This window comes from Rhinoderma darwinii, chromosome 4 (assembly GCF_050947455.1).
Source record: "Rhinoderma darwinii isolate aRhiDar2 chromosome 4, aRhiDar2.hap1, whole genome shotgun sequence".
Classification (NCBI taxonomy): Eukaryota; Metazoa; Chordata; class Amphibia; order Anura; family Rhinodermatidae; genus Rhinoderma; species Rhinoderma darwinii.
The window spans coordinates 100,670,181-100,685,219 of record NC_134690.1 but is presented as its reverse complement, the minus strand read 5'-3'; the positions used below and the strand labels follow the sequence as shown (position 1 = coordinate 100,685,219).

Sequence of the window (15,039 nt, the reverse complement as noted above, 5' to 3'; positions counted from 1 at the left end):
CGGTTTCCGTGCCAAAAAACTCTGTGTGAATAGGGCCTAAAAAGAAGTAGCATGTCACTTCCTGAGGCGTTTTTTGGAGCTGATTTTCCATTGAACACTATGAAAAACGCCTCAAAAGAAGCTCCAAATGAAAATAAACTTAATTTTCAGCTTCAAAAACGCCTGAAAAACAGCTCCATATTTTCAGACGTTTTTTAAGTGTGTGCACATACCCTTAGGCTATGTTCACACTGAGTTTTTTTGCGGGTGGAATTTCTGCCTCAAAATTCCATTTGGAAGTTTGAGGCAGATTTTCCTCTCCCTGCACGCCGATTTTCGCTGTGCTTTTTGCCCACGGCCATTGAGCGCCGCGGGCATAAAATGGCGCGAAATACGCTTTTTCTGCCTACCATTAATGTCAATGGGAGGTCAGAGGCGTAAACACCGAAGATATGGCATGTCCCTTCTTTTTCCCACGAGACGGTTTTTCCGCTCGCAGGAAAAAAACTCCTCCGCCTCCCATTGAAATCAATGAGAGGCATTTTTGGGCGGTTTTTTTGCCCCTTTTCTGACGTTGTTTCCGTGTCAAAAAACTCTGTGTGAACTCCCCCTTAGGCTGGGTTCACACGACCTATTTTCAGACGTAATGGAGGCGTTTTACGCCTCGAATTACGTCTGAAAAAAACTGCTCCAATACGTCGGCAAACATCTGCCCATTACTTTCAATGGGTCTTACGATGTACTGTGCCGACGACCTGTCATTTTACGCCTCGGTGTCAAAAGACGGCTCGTAAAATTACATCCTCGTCAAAAGAAGTGCAGGACGTTTTTTGGAGCCGTTTTCTCATAGACTGCAATGAAAACAGCTCCAAAAACGGCCGTAAAAAAACGTAGCAAAAAACGTCTGAAAATCAGGGGCTGTTTTCCCTTGACAACAGCTCCGTATTTTCAGACGTTTTTCGTTAAGCGTGTGAACATACCATTAAAGTCCTGTGTCTGGCTTTAAGACAACTGGCTGCAGCAGGAGCCTCTGCCCTGTCAGCAGTCACAAAGATTATTAAGCTACGCCATCTCAGCAGCCGAAAATGGAAGAGTGCCTGTGTTTTCTGCAGGACTTCTACAAGACTTTGTTTGCTTGTTACAGGAACATGTAGAAAATCTTACAGACGGCACTTTATTTATCAATACCGTAATCAACTGCGCTATTGATTCCGTCAAAACAACGGAACCCTTACAAAACAGTGACAAACAGAAACCATGCGCATCGGACCCGTCACCATTGAAATCAATGGTGATGCAAATAGAAACCTATTTCAGTTTGGATTCCGTTCATGGGTTCCCCCGACGGAAAGCTCAGACGGTACATCTATTTAGCGTGATTAGTTAATGTTTTTCCGTTGCTTACAATTTCTGTATTCTACTAATGCGGTATGTGCACCTTTTCTAATTAAAAAATATTTTTCAATATGTGTCCGTGTACCTTGAGAGGTTCAAGTTCCACTATGCTGTTGGCTTCTTTTTTTTTTTTTTTTTTTTCTTTATTGCTTTTATTTTCAAGACCTGTTTTGTCTGACATTCCTGCTTGTGGAACTGCAAGTTAAGAACTCAGTGGGTACTCCCTGTGAAGCATGCTCTATTTTCCCTCTCTCAAAGCTCTAGCCTGTGTGTCTCTGCATCCTTGCGAGTGGAGGAGACTCCCCAGATTGTTTTCCCCCTCAGAGTCAGTATTCTTCACATGCAGAATGTATCAGGTCATGTACAATGCTCAGGAATAGGTTAGCAAGGTGTGGGTTCGGATATACGACTGCAAGATCAGAACATGCTGGCCCAGATTTATTAAGACTGGCGTTTCACTCGTCTTAGCAGCCCGCTGCAGTAAGTTGCAGCAAATTTATTAAGGGGCTTACATCTCATAAATGATAGCTAATTTGTCAGGCTGAAGGTGGCCATGTTCCCTTCTGCTTAGCCCTGCCCCCATTTTTGACTTGCGATCTAATATTTTACTTTTTCCCGCCGCTAAAGTGGCATAAATTTCTTAATAAATCACCCCTACTGGGTTTGTAACAATAAAGCATCAGCTGTCTCAACCTGGTTCTCATAGTTCTACATAGATGTATACACTAAATGATAGAATATATATATATATATATATATATTTTTTTTTTTTTAAATCTATATTTCCTAAATGTATTTTTTCCCTTTTTATTACTTTTATTTACAGATGTGGGGGCACTGTTGGTGCCATATTAACGTGCCCATTGGAAGTTGTAAAGACCAGACTGCAGTCCTCATCAGTGACTCTCTACATCTCTGAAGTTCAACTCAACACCGTGAATGGCGCTAGCGTTAACCGAGTGGCAAGAGTGTCCCCAGGACCACTGCACTGTCTCAAGTACGAAATACAATAGAAAAGTCTATTTTTGTGTTGTAACAAAATCTTTTAGAATAAAATATTTGGGAATGTTAATTTAATAAGCCAAAAGAGTCTTTCACAGGAGCCTGGTGAGATTTGCATTGTTTAGCCTCAAGGGGTTAATCCCGACTCCATAGGCTGTACCTGTGCCCAAACCGCAGTTTACATCCACATATATGGCATTGTCATACCTGGGGGAACCCGCTTAAGAATTTATAAGGTGTGTATTCAGTGGCACAAGCTGGGCACTGAAATGGTATATGTTGAAATATTGCAACATTCAGTTTGCTCCATCCGCTGCGCATTAATTTTTGGGAAATACCTGTGGGGTCAAAATGCTCACTACTCCCGTTGATAAATTCCTTGAGGGTCTAGTTTTCTGGGGAGTTTACACTGTACTAGTACCTCAAAGTGTCCGCAAATGTCACGTGTCATACAAAACTATTTGCACTCCAAAAGCCAAATGGTGCCCTTTCCTTTCTAAGGTTTTGCTGTGTGCTGAAACTGCCGTACTATAATTTGCGGAACAAATTGTGTTGTACTTTTTCTCCCATATGGCTTGAAAAAATAATTGTGAGCTAAAACTGCGTATTATTGGAAAAAAAATTAATTTTCACGACCCAGTTCTAATAAAATGTATGAAACACCTGTGGGGTCAAAATACTACTCCCCTCATCCCCAGATTAATTCTTTGGGGTGTAGTATCCAAAATAGGGTCTTTTTGTGGGTGTTTCTTAAGTTTTGGCACCTCAAGGCCTCTGTAGTCTATAATGGTGCCTGGAAAACATCCTAATAAAAGAGGAGGACCCAAAATCCACAACATGCTCCTTCATTACTGAGGCCTGTGTTTGTCCAGTAGCACACAGGGCCATATATAAGATATTTTTTTAAAACTGCAGAATCAGGGTTCTAAGTATTGAGTTGTGTTTCAAAAACGGATTAAATATTAATTTCTGCAAAAACCTAAAATAAAGTTTCATCTTCACATAGGTTAAAAGGGGTTTTCCCACGAGAGACATTTAACACATCCACAGGATATGTCATAAATGTCAGATACGGGTTCAAACTCTGGGACCCGCACCTATCTCCAGAACCGGGCCCCCTAAACCCGTTCAGCCGCTGTGGGTTGCGGCTAAATGAGGTGTGTTCCGACTGTGAAAAACGTGTTCTGGTCGTGAGTTACGTGAACAGCGTAACTCGCTGAGTTACGCTGTTTCCGTAAGTCTCAGAACTTAATGGTAGTTACGGAAATCGCGTAGCTCTCATGCTATGCTGCTTCTGTAACTGCCATTCACTACTATTGGAGTTACGGACACACCGTATTTCAGTGAGTTACGTTGTTTACGTAACTCACGACCATATAACTTTTTTCATGGTCCGAACACACCTCATCTAGCCGCAATCCAGAGAGGCTGAATGGGGTTTAGGAGGCCCCGCTCTGGAGATAGGTGCATCATGTGTCAAATGTCTCTCGTGGGAAAACCCCTTTAATTCCTGTTAAATGTCTAAAGGTTAGGAAAAGCCACTTTACAACTGAACTAGTCCATAAAAAAAATAAAATAAAAATTTAAAAAAATTATCTGAATCTCTTGAATGAGTAGAAGCATTAAAGTTATTCTCTTATAAAATGACACATGCCAGATTTGAAAAAATGGGGCTAGGTCAGAGAGGCTAAAACAAATCTAGTTGTTAAGGAGTTAATAGCAAGTGTGTGTGTGTGTGTGTGTGTGTGTGTGTGTGTATATCATACACAGTGAAAATATTGAAAATTTTAGGTTCGTTTCACGATGGTGGTAGAAAACAGTGATATGTCTTAGTTCAGTCTTGTCTAATACGTAATGGTGACATCAATCTGCCATTAAAGGGGTATTCCAATCTCTGATGTCTATTGCATATCCACAGGATATGTCTGATAGCTGATGCGACTTGCAAAAACCGCGTGTTAAAACCCGGCCACCTTGTCAGCAAGTGGCTTGAGCCCAGCAGCAGAGGGTAAAACAAGGGTCCAGGGGCCCCATTCTATCGACCGGTTCAGATCCAAGAGGTGGCACCTGTAATAAATGTCCGAGATGGCAATAACCCTTTAAGCGTCTTTCAGCTCTACTGATGGTTCCTTAATTTTGGCTTATTCATTGTACAATTTTATTATGCGAGTTCTAACCATATATACCACTATAAATACGGATGCGAGATCTGTACTAATGCAGAAGAGACACCTTCTTGTGATTTCTATAAATTGCGTGGGTTCAGTTGTTTTGCTGATCAAAAAGTATATTTACCGATGACGACCACTTGAATCAAGTGACCACTTAATCAGTCCCCGAACTGACGCACATTGAGCGCCCTAATTTCCTCCTGGATGCATCGGAAGTAAATTGCTTCCTGAGCTGTGGATTTGTAGCCAGTTTACCTTCTTAATCTAGTCCTTATTTATAATAATGCCCCATATAGTTAAATCACCGGTCAATGTTGTTAGTTTGTTCTGTTTTCCTAATTTGTTTGCCATTCTGCCTGACTGGATGTCATTAGAGAATGAGAAAGTGATGCCGGGATCATATCGCCGAGTAGATATCTGTGTGCGTTGTGTGATATTCTGCTGACTTCACCTAGATCTGTTTCTATTGGGGGTTATGGGGGGGGGGGGGGTGTTCTGATATGTTCAGCCTTTGCTATTTTTGTAGTGCATTACAGGAAATTCCATTTTTGCCATAAAAAAGTGAGTTATTTTAGTTAGTTTTTTTTTTTTGCCAGGGCTACAGAATTTATTTAGAAAAGGAACTATTGTTTTTCCTATGCAGTTCAGTTACAGGACTTAAAAGGAATTAGAAACCGTATCCGATGCCTCCTTAAAGGGAGACTCCATAGTTCCTTATGTGAATTATGATTTTTGATGTGTGATGCCACTGCTGTGTCTTGTAGGGTTCTCATTTAATAAAATACCAATCAGAATGGACCTGTTCAACTGCATAGCCACACACGAGGAACATGCTGGGTGACTACCACACAGTTTCCTAGTCCTGCGTGTTCTGCATTTTTAACGGAATCTACTCTAGAGGATGTAAGGTTCACAATACAGTTTTCCTGTGCCATTAGACCTGCATCTTTGGCTCTACAGCATCCTATTTATATAAATGTAACTTCTAATATTGTAGTTTTATCTTGAACGTCCTTGTATAAATTTCATGTGTAGTCCACTTATTCCATTCAAACATGTTTAAAAAAAAACAGCACCAACACCAAGTTTATAATATGCTTTCGCGTTGTTCTTGGGCATAGTCAATACTAGCCTTAATCTTTCTATGGCTAAACTGTGAGGTGCAATACGCATAAACCTGTTATGGACTTTACTCAGATTTTTTTCAAATAACAAAAAATAAAAAAATGTTTGGAGTATTGACTAAACGCAAATTTTATACCACGACGTGCTAGACCAACTACGGCTTCTATAATATTCTACCTTGCGAGCCAACAGGGATCGGCACACTCTTTGAATGTTGAGCATAGACTTCTGGTTTATATAGAACTCCTAAAAGAAGTGATCTGGCCACACCTCCCTAAATTTTGCCAGGGCAAGGTATCATGGGAGTTGTAGTTACTCCTTACAGACAGTGATTTCTGCAAGTCAGATGGAAAAGAAGAAGCTGGGTTATTCATTTGTTTATGTTTTTTTGTTTTTTTTAAACAAGTTTGGGATGGCATGGTGGTAAAATAGAAGAACACTGTTATAATTTAGTCTATGTTGGGAAGTGTTGTGACTCATTTCGTATTCCCAATCAGCAAATGGTGGCATAATCTGCTAAAGAATTATACATGATACATTAACCAATACCAAATCTTCTGCAAAATATTTTAATTTCAATAATGTAGGGGAATGGTAGCTGCCACTCATGCAAGCAACAGAATACAGGCACCATTGAAAAAGCATTGGTAGAAATGTTGGGGGCTGCATATAAATGCTACTACTTACAAAGAGAAGCAAGAAAAGAACACTTATATAGGGGTAGTCTCCTCACTGAAAACCAACCACTTTACTTTGACAGTTACTGCAGTTGATCTGCTGATCGCCACAGGTCCTGCTTCCAAAACAACTGGTTTTGCCAGAAGAAGGTGTGGTTGACTACATGTTTCCCCCGCAACGGCCATAATAGGGGAAAATGGGTATGAATTGCAATCCATGTAATACGTGGACTGACCTGGCCCGCAACAGCCGCCTCTTGTTAGCAGCTCTCTGTTTAGGCTCATACAGGTGGTCCCGAGCTCTACAATATCCATCTGCCCTAACAGGGCTTATGGGAAGGACTTGTCGAGATGAAACACTTTTACAACCTATTTGCTTTATTTCCATAATCTCTGAGGACTGTATTCTTTTTGGCAAAAATAGGATTAGATCCAGTCAGAGTACAGGATTTACTCCCGCCTTCCACAAATCTAGAAGTATTAGGGTATGTTCACACTGAGTTCTCTGCTGTTTTTGACGTAAAAAAGGTTTGAAACCACCTCCCATTGATTTCAATGGGAGACTGAGGCGGTTTTTTCCTGGAAAATCCTGGAAAAAAAGCACTTGCGGCAAAAAGAAGCGTCCTGCTCGTTCTTCAGGCGGTTCAGTTTCTGATCTCCCATTGTCATTAATAGGAGGCAGAGAACGCGGCTTTCGCAGTGTTTTTTGCCCGCGGCGCTCAATGGCCGTGGCCAAAAACCGCAGCAAATTGAGTGCAAGCAGGTCAAAATCTGCCTCAAAATTCCTGAAGGAATCTTGAGGCCGATTTTATTTTATTTTTTTTCTTCTGCCTGCAAAAAACACTGAACTACCATTTATTTATTTATTTTTCTTGTTTTGTAACTTGTCTCTTCACATGAATGTTCTTAATGAGCCGTCAGATGTATGTTTATTTCCCCACCCCAATCTATTTCATCACTTGAGGAGCGCATATCTACACCAGCATAATAATAATCCTTATCGGAGCCAAGCACGTGACACATTAGTAATTATTTATGGAATAAGGAGCTTCCGTCAATCTCTCATCCAGCCTACCGTATCATTTCTTACAAGCACGTTTCTCAGTGTGAAAGTAAAGGAGAATATTATGAAATCATCACGTGTAATCTGTTAGATCCTGCGGTTTGCAGCACTACTGTGGACGGCGCAGCAAGGTGTGTTTTATGGCAGCTGCAATAAATGGGCGTTAAAGGGAATGTATTGTCAGAAAAATACCTATTGTTAGGTTAATCAGGTTTACATGGGCTGACTCCTAGGCCTTATTTACACGAGCATAGTTCACGTCTGATTCACGCGTGAAAATCACGGACGTCGCACGGACCTATGCAAGTCGATGGGGCCGTTCAGACATTCCGTGTTCATCACGCAGCGTGTCCGCTGCGTGAAACTCACAGCATGTCCTATACTTTAGCGTTTTTCGCGCATCACGCACCCATTGAAGTCAATGGGTGCGTGAAAACCGCGCACAGCACACGGACACACTTCTGATTCGCGCAACAGTTGTTCAAGAAGTGAAGGGAATAATAAAACTACCTCCTTCATTTCTGTTTCTAAACATCAAAACCACGTGTCATAATGATGCCATATGCGCAAAAAACACGCACCAAACGCTGATGCCACTCTGAACTGTAACGCGCAAAAAAATGCAGCGTTTTTTGCGCGTGCGCAAAACGCACACGTTCGTGTAAATAAGGCCTTAGGGCTTGTCCACACATAGCGGAATTGCTGCGTATTTGCCGTCAAGAATTGCGGACAGAAAATACGCTGCAGAATACAGTAGGAGCAAACCACACGCTGCGTAATATTTCCTTGCAGAAATTCACCTGCGGTGCGTATTTTTCATACCGCAGCAAATCAATTCCTGCTGCGGAAAGTGGACTAAATTGCTGTGTTTTTCAGAGGAGATGTCACCATCTCCCAGCATTGAGAAAAACGCAGCAAAATACGCACCATTTTCTGCTATAAAAAGCGCAGGAATTGGTGCGTTTTTTTTTTTTCCCCCGGAGCGTAATATCGGCTACTTTCACAGGAAGTGCTGCAGAAATTTTCTGCAGCAATTACGTTACGTGTGGACAAGGCTAATTTCACACGGCAGCGTATTGGTCAATATTTTGCTTCAGTATTAGGCCTCATGCAGGCCGCATTTTCGTGCCGTGCTCACATACAAAGTATAGGAGCACGGCCCGTAAAATCAGAAAAGTAGGACCTGCTCCATATTTCCCGACACGGACACCTATCCATAGTGCTATAGAAAGGTGTCTGCGGCCAATAGAACCGGGCGGGTCCATAATTGCGGTCTGCAATTACAGAGTTTTTTTTTTACAGTCGTGTGCCAGGGGCCCTTTGAGTAAAAACCAGGGTACAGAAGAGGAACAAATCCTTCTGATACTTTTTCTCTATGTAGGTTCGACTCCTGGTTTTGGCTTACAAAGCGGAAGGCAGATAACAGGATCACATGATTGACAATAGATGATGGCTGCCTTCTCCCCCTCCCTGCCCAGTGACCTCTGCAGGGTCGCAGCATGACTAAAACCACTTTAATAGGTAGTCTTCTCACTGAGCGTTCCTATGTCCACGTGACTGCTGCAAAGCAAATATCTGAACTGTTATACTCATGTGCAGAAAACAAAAAATGAACAGTCAATAAAAACAGATTTGAAAAACAAAACACTTTCAGTATCCTGTTTAAATTAGTAACAAACTAGAAAGGCGATCCATTCCCTGTTCCGGCGGTCAACGGGTTGCCCTTCGTTTGGTTTCTCTATAGCACAAGGGAAGCTGCATCTTGTAAGCGGCTCTGGCTCGGAGGGGGTACCAACAGGGGGGTTTTGCTTTATTAGGCAAGCGTAGATCTACACCATTCAATTTGATACATGCTGCTGGTGCTTGATCAGCTGGGACTGGGGACAGGGTAATGGGTGTTCATGGTCCCTCGTGACAGGAAGCACATGCTAGGGGGTATCTTAATGAAAAGTATGTGGCCATGACTAGCCGGAGCAGCTCTTGGCAGCAAGGCTGTGTAGGAATGTAATGTACATTTTGCAGCTTGCGGGGAGGGGAGATGCCTCCCACGGGGCAGAAGTTTAAAAGTTTGGCTCCTTCACTGAGGTTTAGGCTTGCTAAGGGGATGTGCCAGGATAGGCCATCTGCAGTGAAGGACACTACATAGTCTGTGTTAGTGTTTTTTTTTCTTTGCGACGCTATCTAAACACGAATTCCACCAAAATCAGATGTCAATATTTACCTAATGTAAGCACACAATGATGTTCTAACCTCTGTCTACACTTATTCAACTGTTAAGTAATCAAGTGGATTTGACTATTGCTTTTTGTGACAGAGGAGTTGTTCCAGGGATATGTTCGATTTTAGAAGGGGGCAAAAATAGCTAAAAATCCTCACCGTGTAAGCAGTCGTATTGCATAAACTATATCTCCACTGGTGACCTGGCCGGCCTGATATCCGACGTAGAGAGATGCCCCTGCCCGCTGGGTGGTACAGTTGCCATTGCAACTTTACCATGCCCATAGAGTGAAGTGCACGGGTCCAATTCTAATTAGTAAGACCTGTGCACGCCCAAGGTCAGGCAGGAGATCATAGGTGGAGGCACATTTAAATCTGTTTTAAAGCAATGATGCCCACCTGGAGGTTTTGGTGTCTGTTGGGCGGCCCGAGGCCCAGGTGAAATCCACTTCATAGGGTGCGTTGCCTACCTCCGCTTAATGATCAGACACATTTCCAGAATGCTATGACCAATCCTATAGAACAGAAGACTTCTCGTATGCCACAGTGCTCCACGTCTCTGTAATGGGAGAACTGTGGTATATGGGTTTGTTTTATATCGTGATTTGTAGCCCCTTTATTGAGTTGGTGGCTACAGATGACATTTATGGAATAATCAGGTTTATGCAAGGAAAAAATAAAGACCTGTTACTCTTTCTAAGACTAGGTTCACACCACGTTTTTTTCATCCTGTTAAACGGTACTGCTCTTTAGGATTTGTAGACCAGGTACCTCTAAAATGGATGCCTCTCCTGTTTGCATTCACTTCTATTGTACAGGCTGGATCCTGTTCTCTAACAGGACAGAAAAAAGGAGCCTGCGTCATTTTTGTATCAAGTTTTAACGGTAAAAAATAAAACAAACCGCACCTTTTATAACAGTAAAAAATAATTACTGACTATAAGGCCTTATTTACATTACTACATACGTTATTGAGGAAATATGGCACTTTCGTCTTTTTGTTTTAGCACGGAAATATGGATCTGCAAAAGTTTGTCTGTTCACTGTCTCTTTTTGATTTGCAGGATTATTCTGCAGAAGGAGGGTCCTCGTTCCCTGTTCAGAGGTCTGGGCCCTAACTTAGTAGGAGTGGCTCCATCCAGGTATTGTCATCTCATTAAGGGTCCTATTCTACAATATTGTACGCCATGGATGTAAAAATTATGTTTTTGTTTGATCCACCAAAATCGTATTCTGTGTTCTATTGAGCACAATGGCCCTGATGGCAGAAGACCGCGCAGCTCTGACCTCCCTAACAGAACTTTGCTCTAAATACCTTTGTCTAAATATAGCGAAAGAATTTACACAAGAATAATCTCCTTGCAAACCTAGACCGCTACAGGAATATACCTAGCTCGTGAAATAGTAAATCTCTGTACGTATCGAAAGCTGAACATGGTTTATACCTGAAGTATGAACACTAACTACTGTATGTATTGACACTGATGCCAACCTTTTCCAAGGACCCTCTTATGCCTGGCAGGTATTTTTATAGACACAGCAGAGCGGTATAAATAACAACCTTTAATAAATGTTAGTATATTTTACATAAACACATACTGAGTTCATGTAGTCAAACAAGTTAATGAGTTTAGGTATGTATACCCTGCAGACCGTCCTCAAGATCAGTTGCCAGAGACCAAATTTCAACATGGAGACAGGCTCCTTTCAAAAAAGTGCATCTATACGATATCCTAAAAAAAATTAAGCTAGTGTGTTCTAAAAGGCCAGGTCTACCCAGATCGGATTTACTGCATCTAATTCTGAGTCAAATCCGCACCAAATTGTGCGGATTTCCATTTTGCGGAGAAAAGAATGCACACCTTACCAATCCCCTGGTCACTCTCTTCCATGGGCCTCAGCCAGACTCTGTTCACCTGGCACCAGTGATGACATGACACATGTGACCTCTGCAGCCTGTGATTGACTGTAGTGGTCGCCTATCGAGATGACATATCATCGCTGGAGGCCGGTAAACAGATTGTCAGGGAACCAGGGAAGTGTTCGCACGGGAGTGCCTGGAGGATTGGTAAGAGCACTGTCTTCTATTTATTTTTTACAATTTCTGCGGGTTAATTTTACCTCCGTTAATCCATATCAAAATCCGCAACTTTGGGATCTGATTGCGGACTTTGAAGGGGTTGTACAGCCACAATTTTTTTTTTCATCTAACAGTTTAGAATGGCGTACAAATATTTAAGGAGAGGAAAAATTATTTGCTGCAGTAGGAAGTACAGACCGACGGGCGGAGCTGTAAGGTTAGGTATGTGTTTTCAGGTTTTTTTTTTCTTTATATTTTTGTACACCATTCTGTGTTTTATACATTAATTCTTGTGGCTGCACATACTGTTGAACTTCCTCATTCTGCAGCATTTCGGTCCTGTGGATGTCGCCTTAATCTGTAATTAGAGAGGCTCTGTCACTAGTTTAGTAATGCCCTATCTCCTAGCTAATATAATAGGCGCTGTCACACTGATAATGCTGGTGAAAAATTGTGTCCCAAAACTTTTTTTTATTATTTTAAAATTTATGAGCTTATTTCTAAATATTTAAACGTGCCCATACTTGACAAGTGTCAACACCAGCGATTCCCCTGAGATGGAGCTACCTCTCAGCCTCTGACGCTGTCCTATCAGCATGAAGCTGCTTCACACAGTGTGAGAGACTGAGGCTGGAGGGAAGGGGCATCACTTCAAACAGCCATATCTCAGGTTGTAGACCACCTAGAACACCGGTTCTGGTGGCATATGAAAGATGAGATTCTAATCTTTCATATGACACCAGGATCGCGTTTTACTTGTGACACAACCGGAGATATCGCCAGTTGAATACCCAGTCGTGAATGGAAGCTGTATATTATAAGATCATACTTTGTTGCTGGGCAGGGAGGGGGGAGAAGCTGTAAGCTGATTGGACAGCGTCATACAAAAAACATTACACCGCCCAGAGTGAAAAGAACGAGTTCCCTCCTATTTGGCTATTAGAGCCACATTCGCATATTTAGAAGCAGTAGTCACATACAAGGCAGAAACCAAAAAACATATTCCACAAAGTACAGGTATATTTGAAACCATTTCGTTTCCCACAGAGACCTGTCAGAGCAAAATATACCTAGTTTGTTTATCTAATAATAAAGTTGACACCGAACCGTGCCAATGTGCGCTAATTCATCCTTTTTAGAAAAAACAGTGTACAATGTACTCCGAGGCTGATCTGGAATTAGCTGGCTAGCCGTATAATAATCTTATTAATAAGGTAGATGTCTTCTCCATTTTGACTACATCTACAAAGCGAAAGCGGTCATTTACCTCTACTCTTAAATACTTTCTTTTTTGTTTTTATCCAACTTTGGTTAAAGACTTAATCTGTATATGGCTCTTGCATAATAACAAAAATCTGGCAGAGAAATTTGGATTCTGTGTATATCGCCCATTCAGGATTGAAAACGATGAAGGAATCCGTAGTAATTAATAAGCTTTTTCTGGGATGTCGCTGATAGCCGAGTAAGCTTTGCTTTAGGCTAGGTCGCCACAGTTCAGACTTGCTGCAGACTTTACCTGCATTTTGTAAGCTAAAAACCTAATTGGATCCAGGAGAGCAGACCTAGAAGGCCTTTCGTTATATATTCTGTTTGCATTCCGTTCTCTACCACACCTGTGACCTGGCACTATACTTTCTTTCTGCAGGGCCATCTATTTTGCAGCTTATTCCAGCTGCAAAGAAAGGCTGAACCATGTTTTTGTGGCCGATTCCACACAGGTGCACATGGTCTCTGCGGGGGCAGCAGGTATGTATTCTCCGTTGTGAATGACGGATGTCAGTGGGTATAGGCTTAGATACTGCTAGCCATAGTAGAAAATATTTAAGTCTCTGGCTATGTGGACCAACATGATGTTAATAGTTTACTTATTGCTCAGTAGCTTCCCAAGGAGATATCTATGTATTTTTGTACAGACTGCTGATTGTTTCCTTTTCTATAAAGCTGTCTCTTTACTGTCACTGCTGCTTATTTTTAGATCTTCTACATTACCTTTTGCGCCTAGTAGTGGTCTGGAACATCCCTTTTAATGTTGTCACTGCTGATATGTTCCTTAGGTTTACCAGCTAGCTAAATAGATTATAGTTTTATATAAAGGTAGGAAGAAAACCAAATACTAATAAAATGTCATTCCAATACTGTGAAGTTGTCATTCCTCCAATATAACCGAAAATGTGCCGCAATAGAAGCGCTGTAAGTCATGATCAGACATGAGGTGGATTTAAGATCCACTTAGATTCCTAATAGATAATGCAGCTTAGGGCCTGTTCACATTAGTATTGGGCTTCCGTTCATCGGTTCTGTTAAACCTTTCCGTCGGGGGAACCGATGAATGAAAACCATAGCTTCCGTTTGCATTACCATTGATTTCGATGGTAATTCTTCCATTGCAGTTGATTTCCGTTTGTTTCTGTTCCGTAAAGTTTTCAGGTTTTTTCACGGAAACAATAGCGTAGTCGACCGATGAACGGAAGTCCAACGCTGATGTGAAAACACCCTTAAATAAAGTCACTGATCATAGCTTTGCCCTAATGGAGCAAAGCTAAAAACACCTGAGCAGGCATATGAAGAAAAATCTAGCAGGCAAGCAATATAATTTTAAGCTCGCAACTGGACGACAACTTTAAAAATAAATATATTATAACCCAAGAAAATTGTGTGGATATTCTGGTTCACTTTGTGTAATGTTACATCAGAAACCAATCCTTGTAATAGATGTGCACTAAATGCTTAACCACTCCGAACATATGACCCTAATACTCCCATATTAACAAACACCCCGGACGGTCACTCATCTCTATTGATGGTGTAAAACCAGTCAGAATTTTTTCTTTAAAGAGGCTCTGTCACCAGATTTTGCAACCCCTATCTGCTATTGCAGCAGATCGGCGCTGCAATGTAGATTACAGTAACGTTTTTATTTTTAAAAAAACAAGCATTTTTGGCCAAGTTATGACCATTTTCGTATTTATGCAAATGAGGCTTGCAAAAGTACAACTGGGCGTGTTGAAAAGTAAAAGTACAACTGGGCGTGTATTATGTGCGTACATCGGGGCGTGTTTACTACTTTTACTATCTGGGCGTTGTGTATAGAAGTAACATCCTCTTCTCTTCAGAACGCCCAGCTTCTGGCAGTGCAGATCTGTGACGTCACTCACAGGTCCTGCATCGTGTCGGCACCAGAGGCTACAGTTGATTCTGCAGCAGCATCAGCGTTTGCAGGTAAGTAGCTACATCGATTTACCTGCAAACGCCGATGCTGCTGCAGAATCATCTGTAGCCTCTGGTGCCGATGTGTCCTCGCTCGTCTGACACGATGCAGGACCTGTGAGT

The 15,039-nt window shown here is 41.7% G+C and overlaps 1 protein-coding gene across 1 annotated transcript in view; it reads left to right on the top strand.

Annotated features, from left to right (window-relative positions):
* The window catches only part of SLC25A36 (solute carrier family 25 member 36), a 51,823-nt gene that overhangs the window by 23,123 nt on the left and 13,661 nt on the right, over positions 1-15,039 (top strand). The window contains exons 2-4 of the mRNA XM_075861432.1: positions 2,201-2,371; positions 10,694-10,771; positions 13,355-13,455. Coding sequence (XP_075717547.1) covers positions 2,201-2,371; positions 10,694-10,771; positions 13,355-13,455 — 350 coding nt within the window. The remainder of the gene's footprint in view (positions 1-2,200; positions 2,372-10,693; positions 10,772-13,354; positions 13,456-15,039) is intronic.